This window comes from Heptranchias perlo, unplaced genomic scaffold (genome assembly GCF_035084215.1).
Source record: "Heptranchias perlo isolate sHepPer1 unplaced genomic scaffold, sHepPer1.hap1 HAP1_SCAFFOLD_60, whole genome shotgun sequence".
NCBI lineage: Eukaryota > Metazoa > Chordata > Chondrichthyes > Hexanchiformes > Hexanchidae > Heptranchias > Heptranchias perlo.
In genome coordinates, this window is record NW_027139623.1 from 1154642 (window position 1) to 1171132 (window position 16491).

At 46.0% G+C, this 16491-nt stretch overlaps 1 protein-coding gene and 1 non-coding gene across 2 annotated transcripts; one reads left to right on the top strand and one right to left on the bottom strand.

The window, feature by feature from the left end:
* Positions 1–760: 760 nt before the first annotated feature.
* Positions 761–832, bottom strand: trnak-uuu (transfer RNA lysine (anticodon UUU)). The gene has a single exon. It is a non-coding gene; the product is annotated as a tRNA-Lys (tRNA).
* Positions 833–1429: 597 nt separating this feature from the next.
* Positions 1430–10253, top strand: LOC137316788 (uncharacterized). The gene is made up of 2 exons (XM_067980628.1): positions 1430–1812; positions 9845–10253. The coding sequence occupies exons 1-2, from the start codon at positions 1430–1432 to the stop codon at positions 10251–10253; spliced, it is 792 nt and encodes a 263-aa protein (XP_067836729.1).
* The last annotated feature ends 6238 nt before the right edge of the window (positions 10254–16491 follow it).

Sequence of the window (16491 nt, forward strand, 5' to 3'; positions counted from 1 at the left end):
GCATTGAACAGAGTGCTCTCAATTAGGTCTCGCCTGAGCTCTGTATAACTGTGACATAACTCCTTTTTATTCCCGTTCCCTTGAGACAAAGATCAAAATTTCATCTCAATTTTAACTTTTTTTAGTGCTTTAGTAATCACTGTTAGTAATTTCGGTACTTGGATCCCCATATGCAGTCCAAAATCTATCGATCTCAGCTTTGAATAAACTCAACGACTGAGCATCCACATCCCTGTGGTGCAGAGAATTCCAAAGATTCACAACCCTTTGAGTGAAGAATTTTTTCCTCATTTCGATCCTAAATGGACGGTCCCTTATCTTGAGACGATCACCTCTCGTTCTTGATTCTCCAGCCAGGGGAATCAGCCTCTCCGCATCAACCCTGTCAAGCCGCCTAAGAATTTTAAAAGTTTCAATGCGATCACCTCTCATTCTTCTAAACTCCAGCGAATATACGCCAAGTTTAGACAATATTTCCTCATCGTACAATTTCAGCAAGACCTCCTTACTCTTATATTCCAACACTCTTGACTAAATAAAGACTAACATCACATTTGCCTTCCTGACTCTCAATAGACCCTTGGAAACTCACTATTTCCAGTATATTTTTCCTCTATTCCTTCTATAGGGAAAAGAAATGAACGTTGAAAACATTTTACAATAATGGTTCCCGTTTATATTTTGGAAACAATATCCATATGAACTGCATCAAATTCGATTGCAAACTTCGAATTTCTGAAGGAAGGAAATTAGTAAGAATTGTGATGACCGGGAATCGAACCCGGATCAACTGCTCAAAAGGCAGCTATGCTCACCACTATACCACCATCGCTGACTATCAGCAACGTTAAAACAGTTCCTAAACATCAGACCCTAAAAAGACACTGCAGGCTGTTGGATTTTGTTCTCAATTTAAACTGGTTTCTGACGGATCCTTTCTCGCTCTGTTGCAGTTCCCGTTTCCGCCCAGTAGATGTCGCCAACCCCCAATCAATGGAAATTACACACCAGCCAGTAATTCTTCACCTGATATCGGACTGAAGAGACAGTCGATACCTGCAATACTTGACCGGCTGGAAATACATTTTGCCGCAGCTCACATCAGCCATTGAGTAAAGTTAAATAATTATATTAAATCATAACAGAGACCTGACTGCCAGCTGGGCGCGAATGGCTGCTTAATATTCAAGTCTATAAGATCTTTAGAAAGGACAGGGAAATAGGGAAAGGAGCAGGAGCAGCAATATTACTAAAGGACAATATTACAGCAGTTCAAAGATAGAATATCAGTAAGGGTGAGCGGGCAGTGTAAACACTCTGAGAGAGAACAATCACAAGTGGCCTCACTGTACTCCTCCAGAAGGTATAAGAAGGGCGAGTGTTGGAGGATTTCTTCATTCGTTGTGAAAGTGTTTGTGAGATTGTGGAAATGTCTGGAAGAGGAAAAACCGGCGGTAAAGCTCGGGCCAAGGCCAAGTCTCGCTCATCCCGGGCCGGACTGCAGTTCCCTGTGGGCCGTGTTCACAGGCTCCTGCGAAAGGGAAACAATGCTGAACGTGTGGGTGCCGGAGCCTCGGTCTGTCTGACGACTGTGCTCGAGTATCCGACGGCTGAAATCCTCCAGCTGGCCGGCAACACGGTCCGCGACATCAAGAAGACCCGCATCATCCCCAGACACCTGCAGCTGGCCATCCGCAACGACGAGGAGCTCAACAAGCTGCTGGGACGGGTGACCATCGCTCAGGGCTGGGTGCTACCGAATATCCAGGCCGTGCTGCTGCCGAGCAAAAGTGCTGGGAGCAGCAAGAACAAGTGAAGCGGCCAAGATTTAATCTACAAACAGGACAAGGGCAGGACTAATCTTATTAATATATTTGAATAAGTAACAGAAAGAGTAGATAAGGGTAACCTGGTAGATGTAATAAATTTAGATTTTCAGAAGGCCTTCGATAAGTTACCGCATTGTAGACTCGTGGCAAAGTTCAGTGCACGTGGAGTCAGGGGACTGGTAGCAGAATGGATCGCAAGCTGGCGACAAAACAGAAAACAGAGAATAGGGGTTACGGGTAGCAGCTTGGAGTGGCAAAAAGTGGGAAGTGGTTTAACACAGGGATCAGTGATGGGATCACTGCTGTTCACAATTAACATTAACTATTTGGATTCGGGAATCGGAAGTACAATTTCAAATCTTGACCATGACACCAATTTGGGGAGTACAGTTAATACAAAGGAAGAATGTGTCAAAATGCAAGAGGACATTAATAAACATGCAGAATGAAGAATAAGGAGATCACATACTGCCTGGATAATAAGAGTCTGAACAGGATAGAGGAACAAAGGAATCGAGGGGTACAGATACACAAATTACTCAAAGTAGCTCCTAAAAGCAGCTTCGCCAGTGTTACCGTCTCACAAAGACAGTCGCCCTGAATCTGTGAAAAGAGAATGACCATGAACTAGGACTAAAGCCGAAAACATCCCCAGTTACAGTGAGGCCCGGCCCGGACATCTCATTCTCTCTGTTTTATATCAGACAGTATCTCACCTTCATGTCCAGCACGAGAGAGAGAGAGAGACAATATCAGTCTTACACTTCCTATCAGTGTCCAAATCACGCTCAATAGCAGTATCCACCTTCAGATACAGCACCAGAGAGAGAGAGGGAGGCAGATACGGTGAGAGAGACAGAGAGAGCGATGAGGCACAGTGACAGACAGACGTAAACAGCATTAGTTCCAGACTGACCGGTAAAGTTCCGTTATATCCAGAAAGATCCCGTTGGAGAGACAGAAGATGCAATCTCATCTCTCACTGATATTGTACAAGGGACAGACACATTATTAATCCCACACTCAGGGAGAGTGCAGAGAGTGACAAAAATAATGGGACACATTTAAACCTCTTTTGCCTGATGTACCATCTGAAGTTTTGCAGCTCAAGGCTGTTCGATATTACTTTTGTAAACAATTTTACAACACCAAGTTATAGTCCAACAATTTTTATTTGAAATCTACAAGCTTTCGGAGGCTTCCTCCTTCCTCAGGTAAATATTCAATTGTAAACAATTTTACAACACCAAGTTATAGTCCAGCAATTTTATTTTAAATTCACAAGCTTTCGGAGGCTACCTCCTTCCTCAGGTGAACGATGTGGAAATACATTTCCAAATCGTTCACCTGAGGAAGGAGGTAGCCTCCGAAAGCTTGTGAATTTAAAATAAAATTGCTGGACGATAACTTGGTGTTGTAAAATTGTTTACAATTGTCAACCCCAGTCCATCACCGGCATCTCCACCTCAGGTAAATGTTCAATATTACTTTGAGTGACCGAGAGTTTCACTCCGGTTAAATTAATCTGGGTCTGTTACTGTCAGATATTAATCCTACACGGTGCCAGGAAATTAACCGACTCCCACTTTCGTCCCATGTTTCTCCAGGATTGGTTTGAGAAATCCTCCCTCCAGTTTCGGAGTCACACATTTATTTATCAGCAGAGGGGCCAAAAATGAACCGGATCCTTTGGCTCATTCCACAGCCGCTCACTTCATCTCTGAAAGCCCCTTTACCATCAAAAGATACCGAGAGAAACAGCAGGGATGGAAACATCTAGTTTAATAGTTGGAGATTGTAAAGTCAGTCTGGATTCCAGCGTTAGGCACTGGTGGAATCCCATCTGTTTTCCATTCTGGTGCCTGTTCCTGCACTGCATGTGGACCCCATTCCCTCTGACCTTTCCCCCAGACCCACTTCCTTTGCTCAGACTCTGAAAAATTCCAATTGGGGAAAGTTTCCATCGATTTTTGTTTTGGGAATTAAACCAGATATCTGCGCATGCGTGACTCAGCCCCGCCCCCAGCGCTGGTTGTTGGTGAGCAGAAGAGCGCATGCGCGCTGCCCTCCCCCAGCTCGGCCTGTGGGCGCCATTCCCTCAGTGAGCGGAAGAAGATGGTTTAAAACAGCCGGGAATGGAGAGATCACGGCCCCCGGGGGAAGGGAGCAAAGAGCAGCCTCGTTACAGCAGCTCATCGCTTCGGGACCGTGTCCGCAGATGGGCTCAGAGATCGGCATTGAGTCCGGGGGAAGGTCAGGGGGAGTCCGGGGGCTGTTTGTAAGAGGCGGAGTGGATCAGGAACTGGTCCCGGAACATGGAGTGAGCGGGGGAAGGGAGAGGTCATTCTCGGGCTGTGTGTGTCCAGGGTGTGTCCAGGGTAAGGGAGACAGAATGGGAAGAACCTGCTATTTAAAATCATTGCTGCTTTCTCTCCCCAAACCAGTGGTGAATGTTCCTGGTTTAGTTCCAGTCTCACCCTGTTTTTGGACAGTGAACAGTCAGGATGTGGGGAGTTATACAAAGAGCATCTATTGCAGGCATCACGTGAGAAGTGTGAAGGACACAATTTAAACAGCGGTTGTTTGCTTTCATTTGAACGGTTTGTCCCATGGGAGAGGAGATTAGAAACCTGACCTGTACAAAGGTCCCTGCCCCATCGGGTAGTCCCATTCATGGATCAGTGGAGGGGATGTCACTAAATTGTTTTAAAATCGCCCAACACACCTGGTGTGCAGAAGCTGAGTGCTGCAGTACTGCAGTGGAGTCAGACACTGACACCGTTTGTATCACTGGTTTTCATTTGTGGATATTCAAAATAATTATTCACAGATATTAAACTGATCACTTCTGTATTTTCGACCTCACCTCTTCTTGAGTTACAAGATATATGTTTCTTTTTACAGTCAAACCCTTGAAGGAGCCAGAATGAATGTGAAGTTTCCTCCATCCGAGGCAAAGGAACAGTGCAGCCAGCTCCTTCTCACACACAGTAAGTACATTATCACTCATAGAGCACAGAGACACAGACAGATCATCAGCTCCACAGTCTCAGACAGCAGAAGTAGTCAGTCCCACACTGATCCCAAGTTCCAGGGACACATTTTCAATCCAACAGTCAAACAGAGCAGGTGAGGCAGACACTGTTCCATTTCCCCCTCACTCAGTCCCGCTGACAGGTGGATACAAAAATCCCAGTCCAAAGTCATGCTTTCAGATTGTCAATTTCGAAAAAGGAAAACTTTAGCCATGAATTAAATCCCAGATACCCCAAGATTCCAATTGTATGCTTGCCTAAATCTCTCTCACACACACGTGAGTTTAATACATGAAGTATCCATTCGAATTGTGTACCATTCGAATACAAATTGCAAGTCCAAAACTCATGTACAGTATCAGATTGAGAAAGGCTGTGACAGTGTAACCTGAGAAACAGATTAGATACCAGTTTATAATAAACTCATAGTATGAGATTTAAAGATAAAGTATCAATTCTGTGAGCACACATTACACACGAGTCCAAAAATCTTATAATAAAACTTAAAGATGCAGTATCATTTCCTTTAGTGCAGACTGATCGACACATTATATACCAATTCAAAAATATCACCATATCAGTTTGCAAGATATATTATCATTCACAATAATACTGATAGAGATACAGATTTAATAGTAGTCCAAATTCACACAAATTATCTCATTAAAACCTCCAGTATCAAATCCTAAAGTGTATCCATATTTACCAATTAAATAATGAGAAAAACTACTTGAACATTAAGATATTAAAGCTAGAGTATTGAATACCATAATGTAATCTGAGAGATTAATTATGGACAGACACAGAATGAATCTCACACTCACATAACGTTCCAGAAACTGACACATGCAGAAGGAATCCCAAGCTCACATACAGTACTAGAGGTTGCCAGACACAGAGTGAATCCCACACTCAAGTATGGTACCAGAGATGACAGAAACAGAATGAATCCCACACTCACACACAGTACCAGAGACTGACAGATACAGAATGAATCCAACACTCACATACAGTACCAGAGACTGACAGATTCAGAATGAATCCCACACTCACATACAGTACCAGAGTCTGACAGATACAGAATGAATCCCACACTCACACACAGTGCCAGAGATTGACAGACACAGAATGAATCCAACACTCACACACAGTACCAGAGACTGACAGATACAGAATGAATCCCACACTCACACACAGTACCAGAGTCTGACAGAGAGAGAATTTATCTCCCACTCACAGACAGTAGTGGAGACTGACAGATACAGAATGAATATACAGTCTGACATCTACTGGCCGGAAGGGAGAACTGTAACAGAGTGGAACAAATTCACATTGTCTGTCGTTGTTCCAGATTCAGGACAATGTGCAGTGTGAGGAAATAGTTTCTCTCTGTAACTTCCAGGATCGTATTTTTTGATATTTTGACAGTGAAATATTAAGACAATTGATTCAGAATAAAGTTTTTGTTTTACTCATTCGATAGTTGTGAATTTGCCCCATTATATTTCACTCGACATTGCGCAATATTTCTGTCTGATTTCTCAGGACACGATTTAGATTAATTCAAATAAACCGAACTGAAACACGAATAAAAACTGAGCATAAAGCTGGAAGTTTTAATGGCGACCGTCAAAGGTGAAAGGGATAAAATAGAGAGAAAAAAATACCAAAAATGCTGGAAAGACTCAGCAGGTCCGGCAGCATCTGTGGAGAAGGGAAGCTCGGGTTAACGGTTCAGGACTATGACCCTTCTATAGATCAGAAAGGTTAATCCGACATAATTTAAATAAGGAACGGGAATCAGCAGAGGGAAAAACTTCAGAAAATCAATTAATTTCACTGAATCCGGACAATTGTGTCCAATATCCACAGTACAGATCAGGGGAAATAATAATACAAAGGGACAGAGATAAATTTAACATTATGGGGGATATAAATGAGCTTTAAAAGTATTTTTTCAAATGTAAATTAGACCCGTTTGTGTTTTGGAAACACTATCGCTCTGAACAGCATCAAATTCGGTTCCAGTCTTGGTGTTTCTGAATTAAGCGAACTGGGATTCAAACTTGTTGGAATTAACTGTTTGGAAGGCAGCTATACTCACCATTATAGCGCCTTAGTTCACTAGGAGGGAGAAATAGAGTGTTTCTGTGGAGTTTGGGTTTTGAGTTTCTGGCACTTTAATCATAGACAATAAATAGTTCCCAAACACCAGCCCCTGAACAGACACAACAAGCTGGTGGAATTTCTCATTTATAAATATTAAATAAGAGGATGACAAAAGAGAACAGGAAACGGTCAGGAAGATTTCACAAGAACAATTGCGGAAGCAAAGAGGAACTACGAAATTAATTTATCAAGGAATATCAAAAGAAATCGTAAATTATTCTACAGATGCATAAATAAAACAAGGAAAATCAGAACAGCTTCAGTGCCACAAAGGGATGCACAAAATAAACTCAGTGGTAACGTCAGTGAAATGCCAGAAATATTGAATTATTACTTTTCCTCAGTATTTACCCGGGAGATTAACAGGGTGAACATGATATTAGAGGAAGAGGTCAATAAAGATATCAAGACATTTAAGTTAGAAAGGGTGGTTAAACTCCTGGTCCAGATGAATTGCATCTGCACATATTAAATGAAGCAAGGAAAGGGACAGCAGAGGCACTGTTACATATATAGAAAAAATCATCACAAAAAGGAATAGTGCCAGAGGACTGGATGACAGTTAATGTGATTCTTATATTTTAAAACAGGAGATAGAACAAGTCCAGGGAACTATAGACCAGTTAACTAAAGGTCGGTGGTCGGAATGATCATGGAATTCTTTACTCAATGAAGCAATAGAAAAACATCTGAAAACCGAAAATATAATAAAGAATAGTCAGCACGGATTTCAGAAAGGGAAGGTTTAACAGTTTGGCACAAGGTTTGACAGTTTAAATTACAGTTCAACATAACTTATCTGCTTTTCAATTCCATTCCTCTAGAAATAAACCCCAGTGTTGTGTTTGCTTTCTGTGGCCTCATCAACCTGTGTTGCTACTTTTAATGATTTGTCAATCTGTACCCCTAAATCCCTTTGCTCTTCTACCCCATTTAGGCTCTTATTTTCAAAGCAGTGCTTGGCCTCCTTATTCCCCAGAGCAAAATGCACCACCTCAAAACTTTTGATAAGGAAATTCAAAGGCCATTTACACAGCCTTTCGGTAAGCTTATTCAAGTCTTCTTGTATTTTGTCGCAGTCTTCCTCAGTATAGACAACAACCGCTAAATTAATTACAAGAATTTAACACAGCATTAAAACTAATGTTTGATCTAACAAAATGTACTTGCAGCTCGTCTCCATTCCCAGTTTTTCTAAATCCCACCCGTGCAATATAATGTGAAGAATGAGTTTATCTTCTGTCCCTCTCTCATCTGTAAACTTCAATGACCCGGGGTTTGGGGACATCTACTGGCCGGAAGCAGAACTGCAACAGTTCGGAACAAATTGCTGAAACCGGACAATGTGCAGTGTGAGCGTGTTTGTGATTGGTGGCAGGTATTAAATCTGATTGGTTTCTTCAGATATCCAGTCAGAGAGTTACAGTTAATAATTATCGTGACTTCACTCCCAGTGACCCAATCACAATCATTACCTTCCCCCATCCCTCATTACCATAGGGCTGTGGGGCTGCCTATTTACTCCGAGCTCGGAGCGGATTTGGGTCATTTCTGGGTCTGAAATTGAGTTTGAAAATGCCTGAGGACAAGAAAGCAGCTCCCAAGAAGGGCGCCAAGAAAACCTTGAGTAAAGCACCAGCCAAGGGCGGCAAGAAGCGGAGAAAGTCGAGGAAGGAGAGTTACTCCATCTACGTCTACAAAGTGATGAAGCAGGTTCACCCCGACACCGGCATCTCCTCCAAGGCCATGAGCATCATGAACTCCTTTGTGAACGATATTTTCGAGCGCATCGCGAGTGAGGCTTCCCGCCTGGCCCATTACAACAAGCGGGCGACCATCAGCTCCCGGGAGATCCAGACCGCCGTGCGCCTGCTGCTGCCCGGGGAACTGGCCAAGCACGCCGTGTCGGAAGGGACAAAGGCGGTGACCAAGTACACCAGCTCCAAGTAAAACTCCACAATGTACTGAAAAAAAATAAACACAAAGGCTCTTTTAAGAGCCACCCACAACCTCTCTGAAGGAGCTGCATTTCCGATATATTTACATAGTATGTTTTTAATACCGCGCTATTATTCCAATCGAAAACTGATACTCTACGCCGTTGAAATTTCTGACCCATAAACTGAACACGAGTTTCTGATCCGCTCCTTCCCATTCGCTTTGTTCTTAAAGCGTTACTATTCCGGCGACGAACACACCCTGAATGACCCCTTAGCATTTCCATTATCTCTATGAATTCAGTCTCCCCACATTAAAAGCAAACCCACCCCTTGCAGTAACACAGCGGAGTCGGGGCAGAATGAGAACTCCGTCCGGGTCCGTCTTTTCACAGAAACACTCTCGGCTCTGTGAGAAGGGACCAATCTATAACGTGTCACTTTTATAAAGACTAAATTGAAACGTGTCCCTTCACAGAATGCTGTGAATGGGGATTTCGTCCCGTTCGGTACAGTTTGAAAGCGATGATAAAATTAGCGATAATTTAAAGCAGATTTTAAAACGGCGCCAGCGATTGGTGACGGGTAGCGCTGAATAAGACAAGATAAAAAGAACGGGTTTAAAATCTTGTGCTCAGGGCGACATTGATCGAAATCCGGTCCTTTACTACACTGAAATTGGCGGGCTTTTTGAAATTCATCAAATTCCTTGTCTGACCGTTGAGGCCGGAAAATCCCGCCCTCTTCTGATTCCCAGCTATCTGATTGGTTAATGAAATAGGCAAATGAGGTGTATTAAAGAACAACCAATCAGATGACCTTTCAGTCAATAAGAAGGGTAAATACGGAAATCATTCTTCATTCATTGTGAAAGTGTTTGTGAGATTGTGGAAATGTCTGGAAGAGGAAAAACCAGCGGTAAGGCTCGGGCCAAGGCCAAGTCTCGCTCATCCCGGGCCGGACTGCAGTTTCCTGTGGGCCGTGTTCACAGGCACCTGCGAAAGGGGAACTACGCTGAACGTGTGGGTGCTGGAGCCCCGGTCTATCTGGCTGCTGTGCTCGAGTATCTGACGGCTGAAATCCTCGAACTGGCCGGCAACGCGGCCCGCGACAACAAGAAGACCCGCATCATCCCCAGACACCTGCAGCTGGCCATCCGCAACGACGAGGAGCTCAACAAGCTGCTGGGACGGGTGACCATCGCTCAGGGCGGGGTGCTGCCTAATATCCAGGCCGTGCTGCTGCCGAAGAAAACCAGCACTGTGAGCTCCAAGAGCAAGTAAAGCGGCCAAGATTTAATCCAATAACCCAAAGGCTCTTTTCAGAGCCACCCACTGTGTCTGTGAAAGGGCTGGTTACTGTCTGAAGAGAGTCAGGAATCAATTTAATAAGGACTTGATTCCGATTGTAGAACTAACAATAACTTGTAAAATACAAATGATCCATATCGGTCTGTTGCAGTACTCGCTTCCGGACAGCAGATGTCGCCAACCTCCAATAGATTGAAATTTGCAGTTTGTATGGGGAATGTGACAAAATACCAGAATTGTCATTAAACTGGGCGGGTGGGATACAGAAATAACAGGGACGTTTGATCAACGGCATCAAGAGGTATTCTGTTGTGTTCCACCCATTATTATTTACATCCCATCCTCAGACAACATTTGCTCGGTCTGTATTATTTTCCCCAGATTTGCACAACAGAAGCTGACTGTTGATTATTGTGTCAGCGATTGCTGAATCAAGAATGTGAGTGATATTTGCCCCTGTTATTGGATGTGATTGAGGGAATGATTCTCTCCCTGTCGGCCTGTTCCTGCTCAGTGAATGTAACACTAATCTTTCTGATTCTGATTCTAGCGCTGACGGAGAGCAAGACACACATTGCCTCTGGATCTATTTGTGCGAGAGTTACATTGAAACAGCCTCTGACACTATAGCTGCAGGGGGACAATAGACTGAAACGTCATTTGATCCGAGTCTGGTTCCTTACATCCAGCATAGGTTTTAGATCCCGTCCGATTGCACCTGTCCTTCAGTGCTGGACTCAAATGTCCAGTAAAGTGTTGGAGTGAGGCTCGAACTTTTAAACCCCTGACTCCGACATTCGAGTGTTTCCAACCGATCCAAGCTGACACTACATTGGAAATGAGAACTTGTATCGCTCGTACCTTCCACCAGTGCACGAGTCCCTCTCTATGTCCCACTGGGGATGTATGTACCTCATGTGAAAGAGTGGGGTCGGAATCAGAACTTTCTCTGTCCGAATGAGGCATTGGAGGTGATGAGTGTCAGTCTGGTGGAATTCATCTCCCTCCAGTCATGCGTGTGTGGAAATGAAACTGTCTCCGTTCAAATTCCTCATGCTGGTTAGTCTGGAATTGGCACTCCTGTACGTCTGGTGGTGAATCTTAGCCATAAAAAGGAGATGGGCTCTGCTCCCATCTCTCCGCTGTTATGATTAACTGTTGGCCCATCAGGCCTCACCGTCTGACATCCGCTCCCTCCCCTCCATAAATTTCCCATTCAATCAACATTCTGTGAACTGCTCGGCCCTGCGATTTCAACCCAGGAGATCACAGCTCTTTCCATCGCCGATTTGGTGGCTCTGAAAAGAGCCTTTGTTGCACTTGGTGCTGAAGCCGGGTCGGGTTTAGGCGCGCTCCCCGCGGATGCGGCGGGCCAGCTGGATGTCTTTGGGCATGATGGTGACTCGCTTGGCGTGGATGGCGCACAGGTTGGTGTCCTCAAACAGCCCCACCAGGTAAGCCTCGCTGGCCTCCTGCAGGGCCATGACGGCCGAGCTCTGGAAGCGCAGGTCTGTCTTGAAGTCCTGAGCGATCTCTCGCACCAGGCGCTGGAAGGGCAGTTTGCGGATCAGCAGCTCGGTGGATTTCTGGTAGCGGCGGATCTCCCTCAGAGCCACAGTGCCGGGTCTGTAGCGATGAGGCTTCTTCACTCCGCCCGTGGCTGGAGCGCTCTTCCTCGCCGCTTTTGTAGCCAACTGTTTGCGAGGAGCTTTCCCGCCGGTCGATTTGCGCGCCGTCTGCTTGGTCCTGGCCATTTTCTGAACAGATCTCAACACAACCTGAGACACAGAGACTGTTAATACGGAGTGCGCTCTGGGGCCGCCTTTTAAAGTGTCTAATGGGATCCGCCCCTGTCCTGTGATTTGCTGACGTCCAACACCCTGTCAGGGAGTGACCGTCCCGGGACTGTGATTGGCAGGTTTGTACCGAGCTCTGACAGTCAGACCGAAACGGCGGGAGTTATTGGGCCCCAATTGGCTGAGCTGAAATTAATCTTCAATTTCAAAAAGCCCGCCAATTTCAGAGCATCAAATAACAGTTTCAAGAAAATCTTATTTCCTTCCAGCAATTTAAGAATCTCTCTCTTTATAATCTCCATTATTTCCTACTCCTCAGCTCAAATCTCAGGCTGTTTCACATTCCGGTTCATTCTCTGATCTGTCTGTAAACGGGCGGGAATAAAGCCCCGGTCATTGCTTTCCGGAACGGGACAAAGTCCAGCTTCAATTTCAAAAATCCCGCCAGTTCCGGCCCGGTGAACCGCTCCTCAAACAGAAACTTCACATCGAACTGATAATTGAATGAGAGCAGGAAATAAAGACCGAGCAGAGAGGACACAGCGGGAGAGGGAGTGAGGAGGGATTTTACTCTGAGCGGAGAATGTCATGTCTGGGGAAAGAGTCTGTATCACCGCCTGTTCATTTATACCGTGAAACCGGGAATTCCGCTGCTTCTCTCGGGATGGCCGAGAACCCCGGCCGTTGTTTCTGATCTCCCTGTACCGAGTGTTGGGGAATCTCCCCATAATAATTAAATATCGGAAACTGATTCCCCATCCCGAGATCTTTCCTCTCCCGTTCCCAGGTCAGTGCTCTCTCTGTGAGGCGGTGGGTGGCTCTTAGAAGAGCCTTTGTTTTGTGTTTGGTCAGAAAGGGTCGAGTTGTTCAGCCGCCGAATCCATAGAGAGTGCGGCCCTGCCGTTTCAGAGCGTACACCACATCCATGGCAGTGACCGTCTTGCGCTTGGCGTGTTCAGTGTAGGTGACCGCGTCCCTGATCACATTCTCCAGGAAAACCTTCAGCACCCCGCGGGTTTCCTCGTAGATCAGACCCGAGATCCGCTTGACACCGCCACGGCGAGCCAGGCGGCGGATGGCTGGTTTGGTGATCCCCTGGATGTTATCACGAAGCACTTTACGGTGCCGCTTGGCTCCGCCTTTACCCAGTCCTTTGCCTCCTTTACCTCTGCCAGACATGATTATTCTTCACTCAAATCACTGCTGAATGAATAGCGAACTTATGTTGGTTCCGTTTTTATGCAGCCTTCACCGACCTGACTGAGAAAGAAATAGGGTGAGACAGGGAGGGGAGGAGACAGGGTGAGATATTAAACAGAGAGGGGAGGAGACAGAGTGAGATATTTAACAGAGAGGGGAGGAGAGAGTCAGAGTGACGGACAGAGCGGAGAGCGGCCTCTGATCTTCCAGCTCCACCTCCAGCTTTCTCCACCCGCCAATTTCAAACCGTTTATCGATAATAGAACCGAAACACAGCGCTCCGCACAAACCCTTACAGACTCGGGCTTCATATTCAAGGATTCACAGAAACCCGGAGCTTTTAAATAAACCCCGTTACAATTAACAGTCAGCAATATTCCTGCCTAAATACAATCCCTTCTATAACAAGTCAACCCGCCTCCTTCCATTTCAGTCCCAGACCCGATTCGATCTCCCCACACATCCCCTCCCAGACCGGTTCAGCAGTTTCCAAACACTTTATTCCTGGTGATTTGGAGAATCTCATGTGTTGGGGTTTGAATTGTGATAGCGGCGGATCTCCGCCAGTTTTACCCTGTCACCGACTCTCGCCCTGAATCTGTGAGAATAAATGAACTGGGACTGGAGCCGAACACACGCCAGTTCCAGTGAGGCCCGGCCCGGACATCCCATTCTCTCTATTTTATTTCAGACAGTGGGGGTGTGGCGGGAATAGCGAATGTCAGCGAGTCACCGGGACCCTGGGTTTATTTGAAATGATTTCTATCTGAAATCTGAGCCCGGCCCCGGGACAGGAATCATCTGATTCCGGGATCAGCTCTTTTCTGAGAGACGTGGGTGGCTCTGAGAAGAGCCGTTGGGTTCAGATGGTCACAAGTTGCACTTGATTTTTTACTTCTTTTTGCCCGCTGCTTTCTTGGGCTTTGCTGACTTCGGCTTGGGCTTGGCCCTCGGTTTTTCCACCTTCTTCGCCTTCGCCTTCACAGTCTTGGGGGTCTTGGGCTTCTGAGCCGCCGCTTTCTTCTTAATTGGTGATTTCGCCGCCTTTTTCGTGGTCGATTTCTTGACCGCTGGTTTCTTGGCCGTTAATTTCTTGACGGCTGTTTTTTTGGCCGCTGGTTTCTTTCCGGGAGATTTCTTGGTCACTTGTTTCTTCACCTTCTTCACCACTTTTGCCTGGGTTTCCTTCTTAGCGACTCTGAAGGAGCCCGAGGCGCCCGTGCCCTTGATCTGCACCAGGGAGCCTTTTTCCACATTTCTCTTGATACTTAATTTGATCTGGGACCGGAGCTTCTCCACATCCAGGCCTTTGGTCGCCAGAACCTTCTTTATCGCGGCCAGGGATATCCCCTTGCGATCCTTGCAATCCCCCACAATCTTGAGGATCTGTTCTCCCAACGGGGGACCGGTGGTCTTGGGTCTGGGAACCGCCTTCTTCTTCTTGGGAGCCTTGGGTGGAGCGGCGGCGGCGGCAGGAGGTGCCGCTTCTGCGGCTGCAGTGTCTGTCATGTCCGGGACTCTGTCGAAAATCTTTCTGACAGTCAGAGCTGGGTCAGAAATGAAACGAGAGGCGGCGGCACAGAGCAACTTAAAGGCACAGAGCGGACGGGGCGGAGACATCCTGCTGTCAGCTCCCGGCCCCTCCAGCCTCTCTGTGTTTCTCTCTCCTCTTAAACTCCCCGATTCCAATTCAAATCGGGCACTCCAGAGTCCCAGACTAGCCCCTTCCTATCTCTAACACCGGTATGTTTGCTGTCGAAAAACTTTCACCGGAATTAAAAGCACCAGTTTCGATTGAAACCCGTTTCATTGCTGCACTGATCGCGCTCTCTCACCCGATCGCTGACATGATCTCCGTTTTTCGGCTGAAATCTTGAATTGATCTGAAACTTTACCTTAAATTTCCACTTCGGAGCTCGGCAGTGGAGGAGGGTTATCCTTTGACAGGGATTTTTAAAAATTTTACTCAAAAGGGACTCGGAAATCCGGCGATGAGACCGGCCACACAAACACAGTGACATTAATCTAACCCGCCCGCCCCTTCAACACACTCTCTCTGACACACTGTTCACATCTTCACATTCACAGGACAAACTGTTCGCCAGATTGACAATTCCCGGGACAGGCTTTCCTCCCCGCTCGGCCTGTGCTGCAGATTCTCGGGGGTTAGTTGTCGTTTCCCAGCTCAGTAATTGTTAAACACTCTGAGGCCGGCGCTCCTCACAGTGTCTGATCCCCAGATTCAGGGACAGGAGCCAATCACAGCTGTGGATCTGATTATCCATATCTGGTTTTACATTATTATATTATTCACACTCAGCAATATGTTTGGTTGAGACGATAATACAAATTATCCGCTCTGGGCTCCTCCAGTCTCTCTGTCTTTCTCTCCCTCCTCCTGAACTGACTGACAGACAACAGTAACTGGTGTCCTATCCGTCCCATTCTCAACACCCAGAGACGGCCAGTTACTGAATAAATTCAACATTCATAGGCAGTCCAGTGTCAGACAGTTACAGACTGTTTCTCTCCACCTTTCCTTACTGGACTGGAGACTGATAAATGCACCGTCAGACCGGCTCATACAGAATAGAAGGGACAGTGACCGTCTCACCAACAGCACCGGAGGTCTGTTCACAGACACAGAATTAGTCTTTACCTTCCAACAGGGTGTTCATGTTACGCTCAATAACACTATCCCGCTCTCATGTACAGCGCTAGAGATAGAGAAATACAGACGGACAGATAAAGAGACAGACAGAGACAGGGACACAGACAAAGTATCATTCTCACACTTCCTCTCAGTGTGTCCGTTTCACACTCAGCAAACAGTATCCCACCTTCGTGCACAGCGCCAGAGAGATACAGACAGGCAGAGTATCAGCCATACGCTTCCCATCAGTGTCTCTGTCGCACGCTCAGCAGCAGTATTCCACCTTCATATGTTGTACAAAAGAGAGAGAGAAACTGACCTGCAATGTCCCGTTTTCACCCAGTAACAAATTGGAAAATTCTCCATTCCAATTGCCATTCCAAGCTGGAGTGACAGAAGATGCAGTCTCATCTCTCACTGATATTATTTCAGAGACAGACACATTATTAATCCCACTCTCAGGGACAGTGTCACGCATTTAACCCTCTCTTGCATGTTGTACCCTCTGCAATTTTGCAGCTCATGGCCCTTCTGCATTTCTCTCAGTGACCGAGAGTTTCAC